The sequence below is a fragment of the Vespa mandarinia genome, chromosome 21 (assembly GCF_050613455.1).
Source record: "Vespa mandarinia isolate Hongniang chromosome 21, ASM5061345v1, whole genome shotgun sequence".
In the NCBI taxonomy this organism is placed as follows: domain Eukaryota; kingdom Metazoa; phylum Arthropoda; class Insecta; order Hymenoptera; family Vespidae; genus Vespa; species Vespa mandarinia.
The window spans coordinates 3965321-3979403 of NC_140830.1; the positions used below are offsets into that span (position 1 = coordinate 3965321).

At 40.0% G+C, this 14083-nt stretch overlaps 2 protein-coding genes across 2 annotated transcripts; one reads left to right on the forward strand and one right to left on the reverse strand.

Annotated features, from left to right (window-relative positions):
* Nucleotides 1-7535: 7535 nt before the first annotated feature.
* Nucleotides 7536-10485, forward strand: LOC118443903 (sodium channel protein Nach). Its single transcript, XM_035871549.2, has 10 exons — nucleotides 7536-7911; nucleotides 8056-8262; nucleotides 8380-8545; nucleotides 8663-8814; nucleotides 8913-9024; nucleotides 9086-9395; nucleotides 9487-9537; nucleotides 9640-9832; nucleotides 9965-10071; nucleotides 10171-10485. The coding sequence occupies exons 1-10, from the start codon at nucleotides 7754-7756 to the stop codon at nucleotides 10305-10307; spliced, it is 1593 nt and encodes a 530-aa protein (XP_035727442.2). The 5' UTR covers nucleotides 7536-7753; the 3' UTR covers nucleotides 10308-10485.
* A 1221-nt stretch (nucleotides 10486-11706) lies between these two features.
* On the reverse strand, nucleotides 11707-13966 carry Dredd (Caspase-8 Dredd). The gene is made up of 6 exons (XM_035871582.2): nucleotides 13138-13966; nucleotides 12763-13007; nucleotides 12480-12672; nucleotides 12281-12406; nucleotides 12067-12204; nucleotides 11707-11978 (listed from the first exon to the last, which is right to left on the reverse strand). The coding sequence occupies exons 1-6, from the start codon at nucleotides 13721-13723 to the stop codon at nucleotides 11779-11781; spliced, it is 1488 nt and encodes a 495-aa protein (XP_035727475.2). The 5' UTR covers nucleotides 13724-13966; the 3' UTR covers nucleotides 11707-11778.
* Nucleotides 13967-14083: the final 117 nt, after the last annotated feature.

A 14083-nucleotide genomic window follows, 5' to 3' on the forward strand; every position in this document is an offset into this window, starting at 1 on the left:
CTCTCCATCCGAGTTCCTCGTAGCCGTTACTCGAGTGCAATCTTCTGACCGAAAGAGAGACACGTTCTCGGCTACGCACCCACTTTTTATCTCCTTTCGCGCGAAAATACACGATCAGACGTAGGTGGTACGTAGGATATAGTTTTGTCTAGCTGCCGAGGCAGCTAGAAGAAAATCGCACGTGAATTCGAAAAGAGTATGCGTGAAATTCCAAGGAAGATCGTGCCCGGGGGCGAGAATAGCATACGTGATCTCGATCCGGAGAGGGGTCTTTGCGGATAAATTAGCCTTGTTGCCGAACGGGGGTGGCGCGGTCCCTTTTATTCTCAAGCGCGAAAGAAGAAAAGAGAAAAAAAAAGTTATATATCCGCGTCGTACGTATGTATCCAACGTACATATACATGGGTTCTTTAAACTGACCCGAGCCTCGACTCGACGGCCTTCTACGAACGTCGTGGATTCGTACGAATCGTACCTTGACGTGCCTCTAGCACAGAATTTTACCTTTTCCTTGTTAACCTAAGAGCGAGGAATCGTTTCCCTTTTATACTCTCGTGCGCGAGCGTCACGAGAGAAGGGTAGAGAAAAGAAAAAAAGAGCCGAGAGAAAATGTATTCCTTTGCTCGCTCGCTAAGGGGTGCTTTTCGCGAAATGTTTTTTCTTTCTTCCTTTCCTCTCCTTCTCCTCCTCCTCCTATTCCTTTATTTCTATCGTTTCTTTTCTTTCCTTTCCTTTCCTTTACGCGCTACCTTTACCTCCCCCTCCGCCCATCCCCCGTTCTTTAGAGTTTGCTTCCTTTCAGGCCTTTTTTTTTAATCCTCGCTAAAAAGAAAATTCCACTCGGCTTCCTTTCCTCGGTGAAACGAAATCGCGTCCCGTTCGATATACGTTCTTCGTTAAGCGTTGGTTCCGGTGCGCGGATAACGGTACAGGGCCGAGCGGTACCGCAGCAATTACCGCGACGTGATTTAGGGCCTACCCTACGTTATAGAGCGGAACGCTTTTGATTTACGCCGCGCCGCGCCGCGTCGCGTCGCACCCTGAAATTAATTTCAATTCGGTAATGTATGAATAACTCGCACGACATTGGAGTAGTACGACGTAGCCTCGAGGATTTCGATGCGCGAGAATATCTATGAAAATCTATCGATTTATCGAGTGCACTATTACCCATAGGAAAAAGGATTTGACGGGATCCAACCGTTCGAAATCTATGTACAGCTCAAAGGGACGAAACTCTTCAAAGGACGAAAGGATATCTTGTGTTCCAAAGTGGAACAGCTTCTCGAGGAAAGGGGTGGTGATATTCAAATCCCCTATATCTCCCCAAGAGATATTCGAGAAGCGGCTGCTATCTCTCTTGGTAATCTTCGTATCGAGAGATTCGAGGATGGTCATCGCAAGAGGCAGGAGTTTTCAATCGTCCAATATCCAGAAATTAATTTCAATCTTCTGGTACGCATAGGTACCCAACTGGTAAGACGCTTTCTAACACGCTTCGACGATCACGAATATGCCTCCTAAGATTGAGCCGATCCGATATCCTTGAGACAGAGCAAAGCTCCTTCCAACTTTCCGACTATCTCATACGCGTGTATAGGTTGCGTCTTCGTGCAAGGGACACTCTCCTAGAAGAGGACGAAGAAAGGATGGTCGAATCCGTAACGAGATTTTCTCCATGTCCGCGAACGCTTTAAGCTCGGATCACGTTCGATCGTTTAGCCCACCCATTTCTCTCTCTCTCTCTCTCTCTCTCTCTCTCTCTCTCTCTCTCTCTCTCATGCGAGATCGAAGATAAACGAATGGATCGCGCGTGCAACGAGAAAGAAGCGAACCGATACGCTCTCTCTCTCTCGCTTCTCTACTCGCTATGATTTATTCCGGCGCGAAGCACCCACCAGAAATATCAGATACCCCTAATGAATTTCTGCGAGCGTGTGTGCGCTCGCGCGTTCTCTCTTCGTCCACTAGGAGGAAGAGAAGAAAGAAATACTAGGGTAGCTAGATTTCTCCTCTTTTTTTCAGAAGCTTTTAGTAATTAATCTGAAAGAGGTTCGTTCGCATTTTTATCTTTCTTTGTCTTTTAAATTTGTCTCTGAAATTGTCTCTAAATTTGTAACGTATCCAAGTCGAAAGAGAAAAAACAAAAAGAAAACGAAAAGAAAGGAAAAGAAACGAAAATACGATAAGAGAATATTTCTCATAGATCCTTTAGAAATTTGGATAATATCATTCGAAATGTTCGAAAATGTTTGATCGCGAACGTGTCTTCCTCCAGTTATACGCGAGCGATTGCGGCTGTCGTTCGAAACGGATAATAAAATGGATTCGCGTGGCGAGAGAATCGCAGCGTCTACTAGATAAACGTGGATACGTTCTACGTCTAACGTCTTCTCCGCGAGATAAATGGCACGTGGCTCGCATGAGATCGAAAAGGAGAACCACGAGTGGAATATTCGACGGCGAATTTGGGCGAAATTAGGCGTGAAATGCGCCGTGTGCTTCGAATATTTTTGAACAACACTCGCGAGCGAATATTTCCATCTATAACTCGGCGTACGCGTCTGCGTGCGGCACTTACACATACCGCTACATATCCTTTGCGAATGATCCATCGAGACGATTTTCGTATTCCTCCTGTGTTACTCCTGCCAAATTCACTCTACCTACGTTCTTTCTTTGCCCATTCTCTTTTCTCGATAAAAGGATCATACATGCGTATGCACATATATACACACATTTTTTTTCTTGTCTGTTTTTTTTTCTCTTCGTGCTCGTTAACGTTTCCCAAGTTGGACAACTTAACCAACTCCTCGAGGAAAGAAAAAACGATGCGAATAGATGAGATAAAAATATGAATCCTTGTCCTTTCGTAAAAGTAACAAAAGAAGGAATGGACAGATCGAAGGAATGACATTTCTACGTCGACGACGACGACGACGTAGAACTCGAATGAGATTTAAATAATCATATATATCGAACGAAGCAATAAATCGAGTCGCGTCCAGCGGCCCTTACCCGGCATCGCCACCCCTAACTACTGCCATCTATGGCAATGGGGTGGACCAAGTGATATATGTCTTTCCTATAACGTCCAGAATCAAAACAGGCAGTTCTTTTCCCCTTAGCCGAATAGAACGTTGTTCTACGGTTCCTACGTCCTTTGGATTCTGCAGTAGACACGAGTAGCTATCTCGAAGGATGTTGCTTGCATTAATTACAGTTAACTTATAGGAACGAGGAAAAAGGGGATGGTCAAAGGACTATTCCCGATATCATAATTCTGATTCTTCGAGGCTCTCTAATGTTTCCCATGTTCCTTTCGAAATTTATCAGAGAATAAGTATTTCTACCATCTAATGTCGTAATAAATAACAAAACTACCGGTTACTTACGCTCTAGCATTGCGTACTTATTGTTAACGAGAGGAATAAAGAGAGAATGATAGTTTCCCAGTTTAGAAAGCCTAGTAGTAGCACATTATCATAATTCCAAAAGAGTCAACGTGCTGTATCTGGCCAGGAACGAGATTCTGCTGCAGAGGAGATTACACCACGCCTGGACGTTGCCCACTTGACCGGTATTATAGATGTAATATCGTAAACAACGTTTCTCTCAGCTTGCACGAGACCAAGAGAGGCACAGAGAGGGCGTTTATATCTGCACAAGTCACGAGCTCTCTCGTCTCCCTGTTTTAAAGGAAAGAGGGGTGAGGGGGTGGGGGGGGGAGAGAGAGAGAGAGAGAGAATGGGATGGAGATAGTAGAGGGAGATGAGTCGACTTTTCTCTCTCGTTCTCGCTCTCTATCCTCTATCTCCGCTTACATCTTCGTATGGAACCCTTTACAAGCGTAAGCGGTGTTTACCGTTGAATATTCATTTCTTCGATCCCGACGTGGTTCGTGAACACGCTCTCTCTCTCTCTTTCTCTCTCTCTCTCTCTCCCTCTCTCTCTCCTTCTTTCTGTGTGTCCACACATTAACCAGATTCAGGCTGACCATACGTTTGCCGTGACTACTTTCTTCTTTTTAACGTACCTCCGTACGCAAGCAAACACGAACGCCGATATTCACAAGTCGCACGATTGTTAAAGCAGAGTCTAAAGCGATAGATCGGAACACTTCATTTTTTTGTGTGCTTTCTTTTTTTCTCTTCTTCGTTCAGAGTTACATCGGAAAAACCGAAAGAAATATCGAAAAACTCCAACCCTCTCTCCATTTCTTCCTCTACCCCAATCACTATAAACACAAGCAGATCAGAATAGCGAAACTATCGTAGGGACGATAAAAGCGTGCACGGGTCCATCCTCTCAGTGGGAGTAAAGTTTCGATTCGGCTCGCGTCACTGGGCCAGCTTAAATGTTACGATTAAAAGCATCGGAGGACCGCCCAGACCGTGTTTCGAATTCAAGGTTGCAAGTTGCGAAGTTTCGAGCAAGGAAGAAAAGAAAGGAAAGAAGAAAAGACTTCATTTTGCGAAAGATATTTTCTTTCCTTCTCTTTTCCTTTGTCGTTCTGTTGTCGAATCGAAAAAAGAGGATCGAAACGATATCAGGAGGATGGGTTTACGTTTATCGTAAACAACGCCGTAGACAAGGCCCAGCGATCAGGAGGAAAACGATTTCGACGAACTCGCTTGAAGGTATTCGTACCTACTCGTGATACCTACGCTCTGATACGTTCTCGTAAATATCGCCCTAACGAGGGATTCCAAAGTTTCCTCTCTCATTCTTTCCAGCAAAGCTGCTTCATTGCTGCTTCGCTTCCTCTCTCTATTACTCGAGTTGTGTGGATGATAAGCTTCGATATTCCACTCGTTCTCTTCTTCTTATACAACAACGATGAAAAATAATCGCAACAGTAGATAATTGCAACTTTCAAGTTCGCGACGAGTGAATTTTTGTGCGAAATATTTTGTCATGTCACGGAAAGTATCGGTGCCGATCGAAGATGCTAGGAGGCAGGACACGAGGACGATCACTCAGAGCCCCTTCGATTAGGTATACCTCAACGATAAAACCTCCTTTGCGTGGATTAGTTCGCTCAATCAGGAAATATACTCGGAGCCCCCATAAAATCTCTCCCCGCTTGCAAACCCCTATATGCTCCGTATGTACTTCCCTTCTACTATGTGCTTCCCTTCTTTTACGAATCGACGTACGGCGACGTGCACATGCCAAAGGATAAGACGAGTCTTCCAAAAGGAAGAAAGAGCCTCGTGGAAGAAGAGGAGAAAAAGAAAAAGAAAAGGAAAAAAGAAAAAAAGGAGAATGACGGCTTACCAAGTAGGCCTAAAATTCCAGAAAAAGATTGTACGACCGAAACGTCGTATAAGCAACTTTGGAACCGATGATAATAGAATTCGATTCCGATTGTCAGCTTCTTAAAAGTTATCCTTTTTAAGAAAACAAAATAATAATAATAATAATAATAATAATAATAATAATAATGATAATAATAATAATAACGGATAACAATGATCTAAGGGTTGTATCAAATGAATGTCGTATGCGAAAAGGAATTTTCGCGATCGCGTTCGAACCGACGAGAGAGCTTGGATCCGTTTTTCTTTGAGAACGGGTGTATTTTAAAGTCCGTCGACTCAATGTGCCGCGAAATACGTCATCCCCATAATGCAATCTCGCCCTCCTAAATACAAATCCTATATAGACGAATACTATCCTTATAACTTTCTATTTATAATATCCATCTTTTCCTTGAGAACCCGTGAAACGTGCTAGTTTTAAACAATTCCATCGGAGGCGCGAACCCCTCGACTAGACTTTTTCCGAAAGTTTGACAAATTGCCACGCGTTCTCCCGATTCCGATGATAAGAGAGCCCGTTCGTTTCGAAATCCTGACAAGGTATAATAAATAAAAAAAACAAGGATGAATATGGAAAAAGAGGAGACGAACGCCTAGAAACGCCTGGAAAGACCGAAACGGAGAAGGTTTAACGAGCGTGCGCTCTAAACCAACCGTGCCGTAGAAGTCAATTCGATAGCAGTTAACGAATTGTTGGGGATGAATAGAAGGGGTTTGCGGTTAGCACGAGGGGCTGACAGGGTGAACGCATAATACATTGTTACCCCATCCACCAAGTCCGACCCAGCGATCAGTAATTTTCCCTATACGAGAAGGCTGGATGAACTATCTCATAATTAAAATTACCCCACTATACTTGCGTTTAAAGACCGAACTCCCTGAGACAACTCCTCGCAGTTATTCCTTCACTTTTGCGACTAGTAGTTTAAACCTAGATTTCTCTTAGATCAACGCCTAGTCCCTTAGTTCTTAAGCGATATACGATCGATATCATTTCATATTATTGGAAGCGATTTAGAGTCGATTCGAATTTCTCTCCATTAATTTCCTTCTTCTTCTTCTTCATCCTTTTCCCGCGGCTCAAAGTCGAAGCGTCGCTTCGTTCAAGTGTCTCCGAGAATCGTTAGGGTGGCTGATATCAAATACCAGTTTTCGCCCCTTTCCCATCCCCGGCCCCGATTTAAAACGTCGCACGCGGCCACCCTCTCGTCGCGTAACGAAAGTTCCTCGGCTCGTTGAATTCGTGCCGCCGCGATATCGCCCTAATATTGGATTATATCGATATCGTTTACACGGGGGCAGAGAGAGAGAGAGAGAGAGAGAGAGAGAGAGAGAGAGAGAAGGAACGCTACATTACCTGTTACTATGTCTATCTCAATCGCAGCGTATCGATCCACGCCAGCGATCGCAATCCGAGTTACGTTTATCCTCCATCCGGAAGAGAAAACGATCGTTTTAAGGTGCGATACGTGACGGTATTCTCTAGCTATGGATTCGCGAGCTGCATTAGCATCGGAGCCCTTTAATAGTCAGGGTAATGACGTGTGCTCGAGCACACGGTTCACGGTGTTTAACACTTTATCTATCTCCTCAAAGTTATTAATGACACTCGCTGAGTCAGACACGGTAGAGCGGCGAGAAGCGGCATCTTCAAAGTTTAATATCCGAACAACCGAGTCACTCGGCCGAGAGACAGTACTCGAGTGAACGATAGACAGAGAGAAAGGGAATCTACGAAACGGCTGCAGAGTATCGCGACGTTTCGACTTTCAATATCTGGGCTGTCTTCCTGGCGTCGCGGTCGGATCGAGAGAGCATTTAATTTCGAAGGATCGAAGGACCAGAACGACGAGTGGCCAAATATTCCATTTGGACGTATCCATAACTATATATATATATATATATATATATATATATATATATATACTTTCGAGTCAAGAGAGATGCGTGTGCCTTCTTTTCATCCCGATCTATTCTCCTTCGCTATGTCTTATCAGCGGGATCCCATAAAGTAATCATAATTTTCATTTCAATCGGCAAAAGCAAGAATCTTAATAGAAAGGGAATTACCGTGGTATCTAATGCCAAGGTCGCCAGAAGGAAGGCTCTCTCTAGGTTTGCGTACTACACTTTTATACGACTACACACGTACTATTTCGCCCGATCGATGCCCTTACCATTTGCATATCGAATGTAATCGGTTAGGTTGGATTTATCGCGTCGACGAGCAGAATCGATGAAAAACATTGAATGAATATTTTATCAGTCGTACGAGGTGGCCGTCGCGGACGCACGACATTCCGCTTTAAATGCCGCTCAGTTAACGTCTACGCGTTTTCCTTTAACAAGAGGAAAGGGAATAAAGTTTTTAATCGACCGAAGAGAAGACAAAAAGAAAAAAAAGAAAGGAAATTGTCTGCATCTGGAATATGAAAAGGTTGCAAAGGAAAAACGGCACAAGGGATCCTTCCGGGTCAAAGAAAATATCCTGGAACGTTTTTAAGAATCAAGCTCGAGAATTTTGTCTCGCGACAGGACTCCATGGATACAAGTACGTCGCACAATCTCAACGTTCGAAAATCGAACGGTACGACACTCTTTTTAATTAACAATTTACCAAACATTATTAATCGTCATTCCGTATTCGATCGAGCCTTTCCTTTTATTACATCTCATCGACCACATATAAATTAGTATTAGTCAGTTGTACGAACGATGGAAATTCCTTTAGAACAATTTGGGCGATCATCTTACTCGGTTCCTTGTGCTGTGCGATCGTCCTTATGAAGATCGCTTGGAATTACTATGCTTCCCATCCAACGCTCACGGTGATAGAGACGACTCATCGAGGTATATGGAATTATCCGTTTCCCGCCGTAACGATTTGCAATATCAATCGAATATCTCTCAATCTGACGAGAGGCTTGGTCGACATATTGTGAGTAGATAACAAGGATAGCTCATATTTTACGTACTTATTTAATGTATCTTGTCTCGTCGCATCTTATGCCACCGTTACCGATCATCGTGTATACCCTGTTTCTCGGCTTCCTAGGTCATATCCGTCGAATATGTCCAAGGAGTTTCTCGTACAAGAATTTCGACTACTTTTAGAATTACTCGATCCTGGTGTGTTCGAACACGATGTCACGGAAAACCTTACTCGTTTGCAAGATATTATTGACGATAATGGGCTAACGATAAGGGAGGTAATGGAAAAGGTAAAACGATAAAATTTTCAATGAAAATTGACGATGAGAGGGAGAGAGAGAGAGAGAGAGAGAGAGAGAGAGCTAAGAACAAGAAAGGAAAAAAAGAAAAATAATAAAATTTTCAAGGTTACAAAGAACTGCAGCGATCTCCTAATATCGTGCAAGTGGAACGACGATTCGTTTGAGTGCGACGAATTCTTTAATCGGATATTAACCAGGGACGGTATCTGTTGCAGCTTCAATTACGTTTCGCCGTGCAACGTCGAGAATTCGATCATGTATGAAAATGGTCGAGTCGATATCTCGAGATATAAATCTCTCGATCCAAAGAAGAACGCTTTAATCGCTTAATTTATAATATTCCTTTTTGTTCAAGCTCGAAGCCGAGAAAAATACAAGCGTGTGGATATCAAACTGGTCTAACCGTAAAGGTAAATCCTGATCCAGAGGATTATTTTGCGACCATTCTCGGATCTTATGGCGTCAAGGTAAATCACAAAACGAACTAAAACGTTCCGTTACGATCAAACGTGATTATTTATCCAAAAGGTCTTGGTACATTATCCGTACGATTATCCGGATCACAACGCGAACGACAAGCTGATCGATTTGAACAAGCAAGCGTTCCTTAGCATCTCGCCCGAAGAAACTTACGCGACGTTGGACGTTAAGGATCTCGCAATTTCAACGAGAAATTGCGTTTTTAGCGACGAAGGAGATAAGATCCTAAAGGATGAGAACGTTTACTACAGAAGATTAACGTCCGTAAGATATTCTTACATAAATTGCATGGCGGAATGCCGTGCCAATACCATTAGGAATAAGTGCGATTGCATCCCATATTATTTTCCATCAAGCGGTCAGTATATCGACGACGTTGTCTTCGATTGCAAGAAAATATCTTTTTCTTAATACTACTATTACTTAATAATACTATTTGAACGTTTCAGAGGCCAGAGTCTGTAATTTGAAGGACGTTAAATGCTTGTCGATATACAGGTGTAGGTATAATTGTAATGGCAAAAAAGAAAAATAGAATTAACTCTCTGATTTATCTCTCTGATATATTGAAAGTAAGGGTAAATGAAAAAAATCTCTGGCAGCTTGGTACGATACGTCGTGGCCCGGACAAGGCACGGAAGAAACTATACTCGAGGATAACTTGGCCGAGATATACGAGAGACCTTGCGGATGTATTCCCGATTGCACCTTGTTTCAATATCCAGTAGACGTTTCCCAAGGAATTCTCGATACTAACATTTCCTTCGATGGATTTCGTTACCTTAGGAAAACTGGGTGATTTCAACTTTCATTGCAATTCGATCGACTCGGTCGAATTTTTCATTATTTCCCTCGTACGCGTTATCCGCTTAAGAATAAGCTTGTGTTTGTTTTTTTTTTTTTTTTTTTTTTTTTTTCTTTTTCAAGGAAACACGAAGGGTCCCAAAATCAAAGCATAATCCACGTCTTCTTCAGCGATTTGATAGCCATTCAGTATCGTCGAAGAGTACGTTATAATTGGCGTAACTTGTTCGGTAAGTTTTAACTTAACAGCGAACCAATGACTGATAAAATCGAATGAATAAAAATCTACGACGAGTCAGTCTTAATCGTCTTAATCGATAATATTTCAGCGTCGTTCGGTGGACTCTTGGGTTTATTCGTTGGATTCAGTCTAATGTCTGGCTTCGAATTGATATATTTCTTTATCATTCGAATAATCACCGATAGATTCGCAAATAACGATCGGGAGAATCGTAACGAATCGTAAAAGCTTTGTCTTTGAAATACAAAGTAATTCGAAATGATCGCTTTTAATGTAAAATCATATCATAAATGATGTATTAAATCATTATCGATTGAAAAGAAAAGAGACAAGATAATAATTTCGAACGTTATTACCTCATTTCGCATCATTAAAAAGGATTCTTGCTCTCGACACGGAAGAACACAATACGTATTAGCTCTTTGTAAACGTCAATAAATAATAAAATAAACAATTAACGAAACAAATCCGAATGTTTTCTTATCGTCAATGCATCTGTATTATCGACTTGGGGTAAAACTGTTGCTACGGTAATTTTTATCTCTCTCTGTAAAAGTACAGTATATTATTATTCGTCTCTTAAAGGTCAAATTCCTTGACCTTTCCCGTCCCTATATCCTTATTTTCCTTTTGAAAGATAAAAAAGTTGATCGTCCACCTTACGTACATTGAAATCAGATCGTACGAATAATACATACATTTTGTCCCTTACACCGGGCACTTTTTAGAGAAAGCAGCCATTTACCAAATATTACATACCTCGATGGATGTCCACGGTTAGACACAGGATTAACGTCCATTTTTCTGTACTTTTTTTTGTTTTCCTTTTCAAACGTTCTCTCGTAAGTCGTTCCAATTTCTTCGAACTCATTTCCGACATAATTTCCTACTACTACCGGAGTCATGATATGCTCTATTGAAATTATAAATCAAATATTATCAAATACTCATAGATATATAAATTTTATAAATATTCGCGTTTGAGAATATTTACGAATTAGACGTACGAGATAAATCTAGAGGTGAATTCTTTCATTATCCATACGATTTATTAATTGTTCGCATACACGGAGGAAGCTACGTATAGGTAAGTCTGGCGACATAAGTGCGCCGAAGAAAAGTAGACCGTGGGCGCGTAATCTATTTTAATTGCAAAGTCAAAAAATATCGATCCACAAGACATAATATACAGGTACTAAACTGCTTAATGGATTTTTTTCCTTTCTTCTTTCTTTATATTATATGCCATTTTGTCGTAATTAGTGATAATTAAGTATGTAGAGAATTTATTGGCGCGAAGTATATCGAAGGGGGCGCTGCGCGCATACGCGTGTGACGAGCACTTTGCGACTGTTACGCCTCCTCCGGCAATAACACATAACTAAGACGCCTCGACGCCATCAAACTACACGTGGATAAACCAACGCGTATGAATTCGTTTTTTCACGAAAAACCCACGCGCGGCGTAAATTATTCAACCGTTTCTGCGTTCTACGTGATGTCACATTTGTTCCATGTATATTCCTTTTTAATATCGCCTAGTATAATATATTACCATATGGGTGACTATCATTAAAGCCTCTTTCTTTGATTCTTGCGCATTGTAACGCAAAATATATATTATATAAATATATTTATATCATATATATATATATACAAAGTATTAATTAGTCAGACGTATTTCCTCATTTTTCTCTTAAGGATTGTACTTTGGTAATTCAAAATCGGCATCTAAACGACACATAAATAATTCAGGTAACTGGGCAATCCTATCGCCATCCATAATTCCTTGCTTATTTCGAATCGTTTGGATAACTTTCGTTGTCAACTCGAAAAAGCTTATTTTTCTTTCATTTCGTTGAAGTATATTGCACAATTCTTGAATGAACCATGAACCTAGGTAGAAGAAAAGAAATGAGAAAAAAAAGAAGAAAAAAAGTGATGGAAAGATGAGTTATATTTGAAGTTTCTTGGAAAAAATAACCTCTCAGTTTATCGCGTATAGAAACAAAACCTTGCAGCGTAGACATAAAGACGCAAAAATTCGCGTGTGCCGTTATATCGATTGTCGCAGGTTCGTCTAAGCCGTCCGTTGTTAAAGGATTCAGATTTAGGACTTTTCCTAAAACAATAATAAAATTATTAAATATACCGTGCTTCTTCCGTTAAATCCTATTGAATATATTTATTTGATTCACCTATTGCCTTTCCTTGACACGCTTGAATAATAACTATCTTTATTATTTTACTAAATTCTGAACAACAGAAAGCATTATTAATACTTTTAATGGATACTTCTTTCTCGTCGACCGCAATGATACCTCCTTAAATATAAAAATTTCGTCAAGTTGCATATTTATTATTGTAACGGCATTTATTATTATGATGCATGATTACCTTCACAGCCATGACTTAATATGCATAAAAATATACAGTCATAATCGCATCCAAACTGCTTGGAAAGATCCCTGATATGTGAAAGCATTTTGTGCTTCGTCAAATTATCAATGACGCTAACGGTAAATCCAAGTCCTCGGAATGTTTTCGATAATTTATCGGCGTCTGCGCTTGTTCCAAGGCGCGTTTCATACTGCAGAGTTTTAAACGATAACGAAATTAATAACCGTAAGGTAAATTTTTATTTATACACAATGTTTCCCAACAAAATTTCTCATACTACCTGCGACCCATAGAAGTATATTTGATTTATAATAATGCACAATCCTTTTTTTATCTTACGCATGTTATTTTCAATTTCTATGACGTTAATTTGATTTTCCAAGGAACGAGGTGTATCTTTGGATGCACTCAAGCTTGATATATTCTGATCCCTGTTGCACGCTTTTAAATCTTCCATTATCAAATAATCTATATCATCGAAGCCCTTCAAATGTTTTAACAAATTTTTTAAATTTCCTTCCTTGGCTGCAAATAAATTTTAGTTTTGTACGAGATGCAGTTAGTAAGTTAGTAAAGAAAAGAAAAGAAAAGAAAAGAAAAAAAGTAATATCCATAAGTTGAGGAAATATCAGAATAGTATCCAAAGGGGATGTACCTGAAAAAATAGAGATATATCCAATATTCATCCAATACAATAGATGTAATTCCAATTGATTTATATCCTCGAGTATCGGCTCATACTTTTTATTCTCATTGATAATAGAAAGAAAGATTTTATCCCCTTTGACAAAACGCAATAACCTTTTCGTTTCTTCCACGGATAAAGATTCACATAATAAGTATAAACATTTTGCAATAGGATTTAATTTTTTTGTATATAACCTACATTTTGGCAAGTAACTTTTCTCCAAATCCTCATACCGTAGTCCCAATTTTTTTATAACTTTTCTATTCTCACTAATACAAATAGATTCTAATAATTTTTCCTCCCAATTTTCTTCATTATCCTTGACAATTTCTGCTATCACAGACGTTTTGTATTTCTTGGCTTTGCAATAAAGTTTGAAAATTTTTAAAAATACACTCTTATAATCGTTGACCATTAAAAATAGAATAGAAACTATATCGTCTATGTCAAGATCGCTTTCTATCTTTTCCAATATATTTAAATTTATCCTATTCTTTATCACATTTGGTGTTGCATCCACGCGTGGTGGTCTTGCATCGGAGACCAACGACATCGTTTATAACGCATTAATCCTTCGATATACCGAAAAAAAAGTATGTAATATTGGTAAAGCACGTTTGGCTACTAATTTCGAGGCAACAGAAAAATACGTATAACGTGATAACGTTATACAAAAAAGAAAAAAAAAAATTAACGATGCATCTAGTGATAATTGCGTTTATCTAATTCTCGTAGAAATAAAAAAGGTAGCGAAGAGAAAATGAAAGTTCCTTATATGAATACTCGCGCCAACAATCCATTGTTTCTCTTTAAATTCATGCCAGCGGCAACATTAAATGGCATTAATCTATGATCTATTGTAAATAATAAATGTTATAATAATCATATCTAATATTTTTGTCCAAAATTATCC

Bases quoted from the DNA above. Each gene is read 5' to 3' on its own strand.
- LOC118443903 (XM_035871549.2), top strand. From the start codon at position 7,754: ATGAAAAGGTTGCAAAGGAAAAACGGCACAAGGGATCCTTCCGGGTCA. The intron at 8,263-8,379 runs GTGAGTAGATAA...TCGGCTTCCTAG, and splicing joins AGAGGCTTGGTCGACATATT to GTCATATCCGTCGAATATGT. The intron at 9,833-9,964 runs GTGATTTCAACT...TTCTTTTTCAAG, and splicing joins CGTTACCTTAGGAAAACTGG to GAAACACGAAGGGTCCCAAA.
- Dredd (XM_035871582.2), bottom strand. From the start codon at position 13,723: ATGTCGTTGGTCTCCGATGCAAGACCACCACGCGTGGATGCAACACCA. The intron at 12,407-12,479 runs GTAATCATGCAT...TTTATATTTAAG, and splicing joins ATTAAGTCATGGCTGTGAAG to GAGGTATCATTGCGGTCGAC. The intron at 12,205-12,280 runs GTGAATCAAATA...TTATTGTTTTAG, and splicing joins GTGTCAAGGAAAGGCAATAG to GAAAAGTCCTAAATCTGAAT.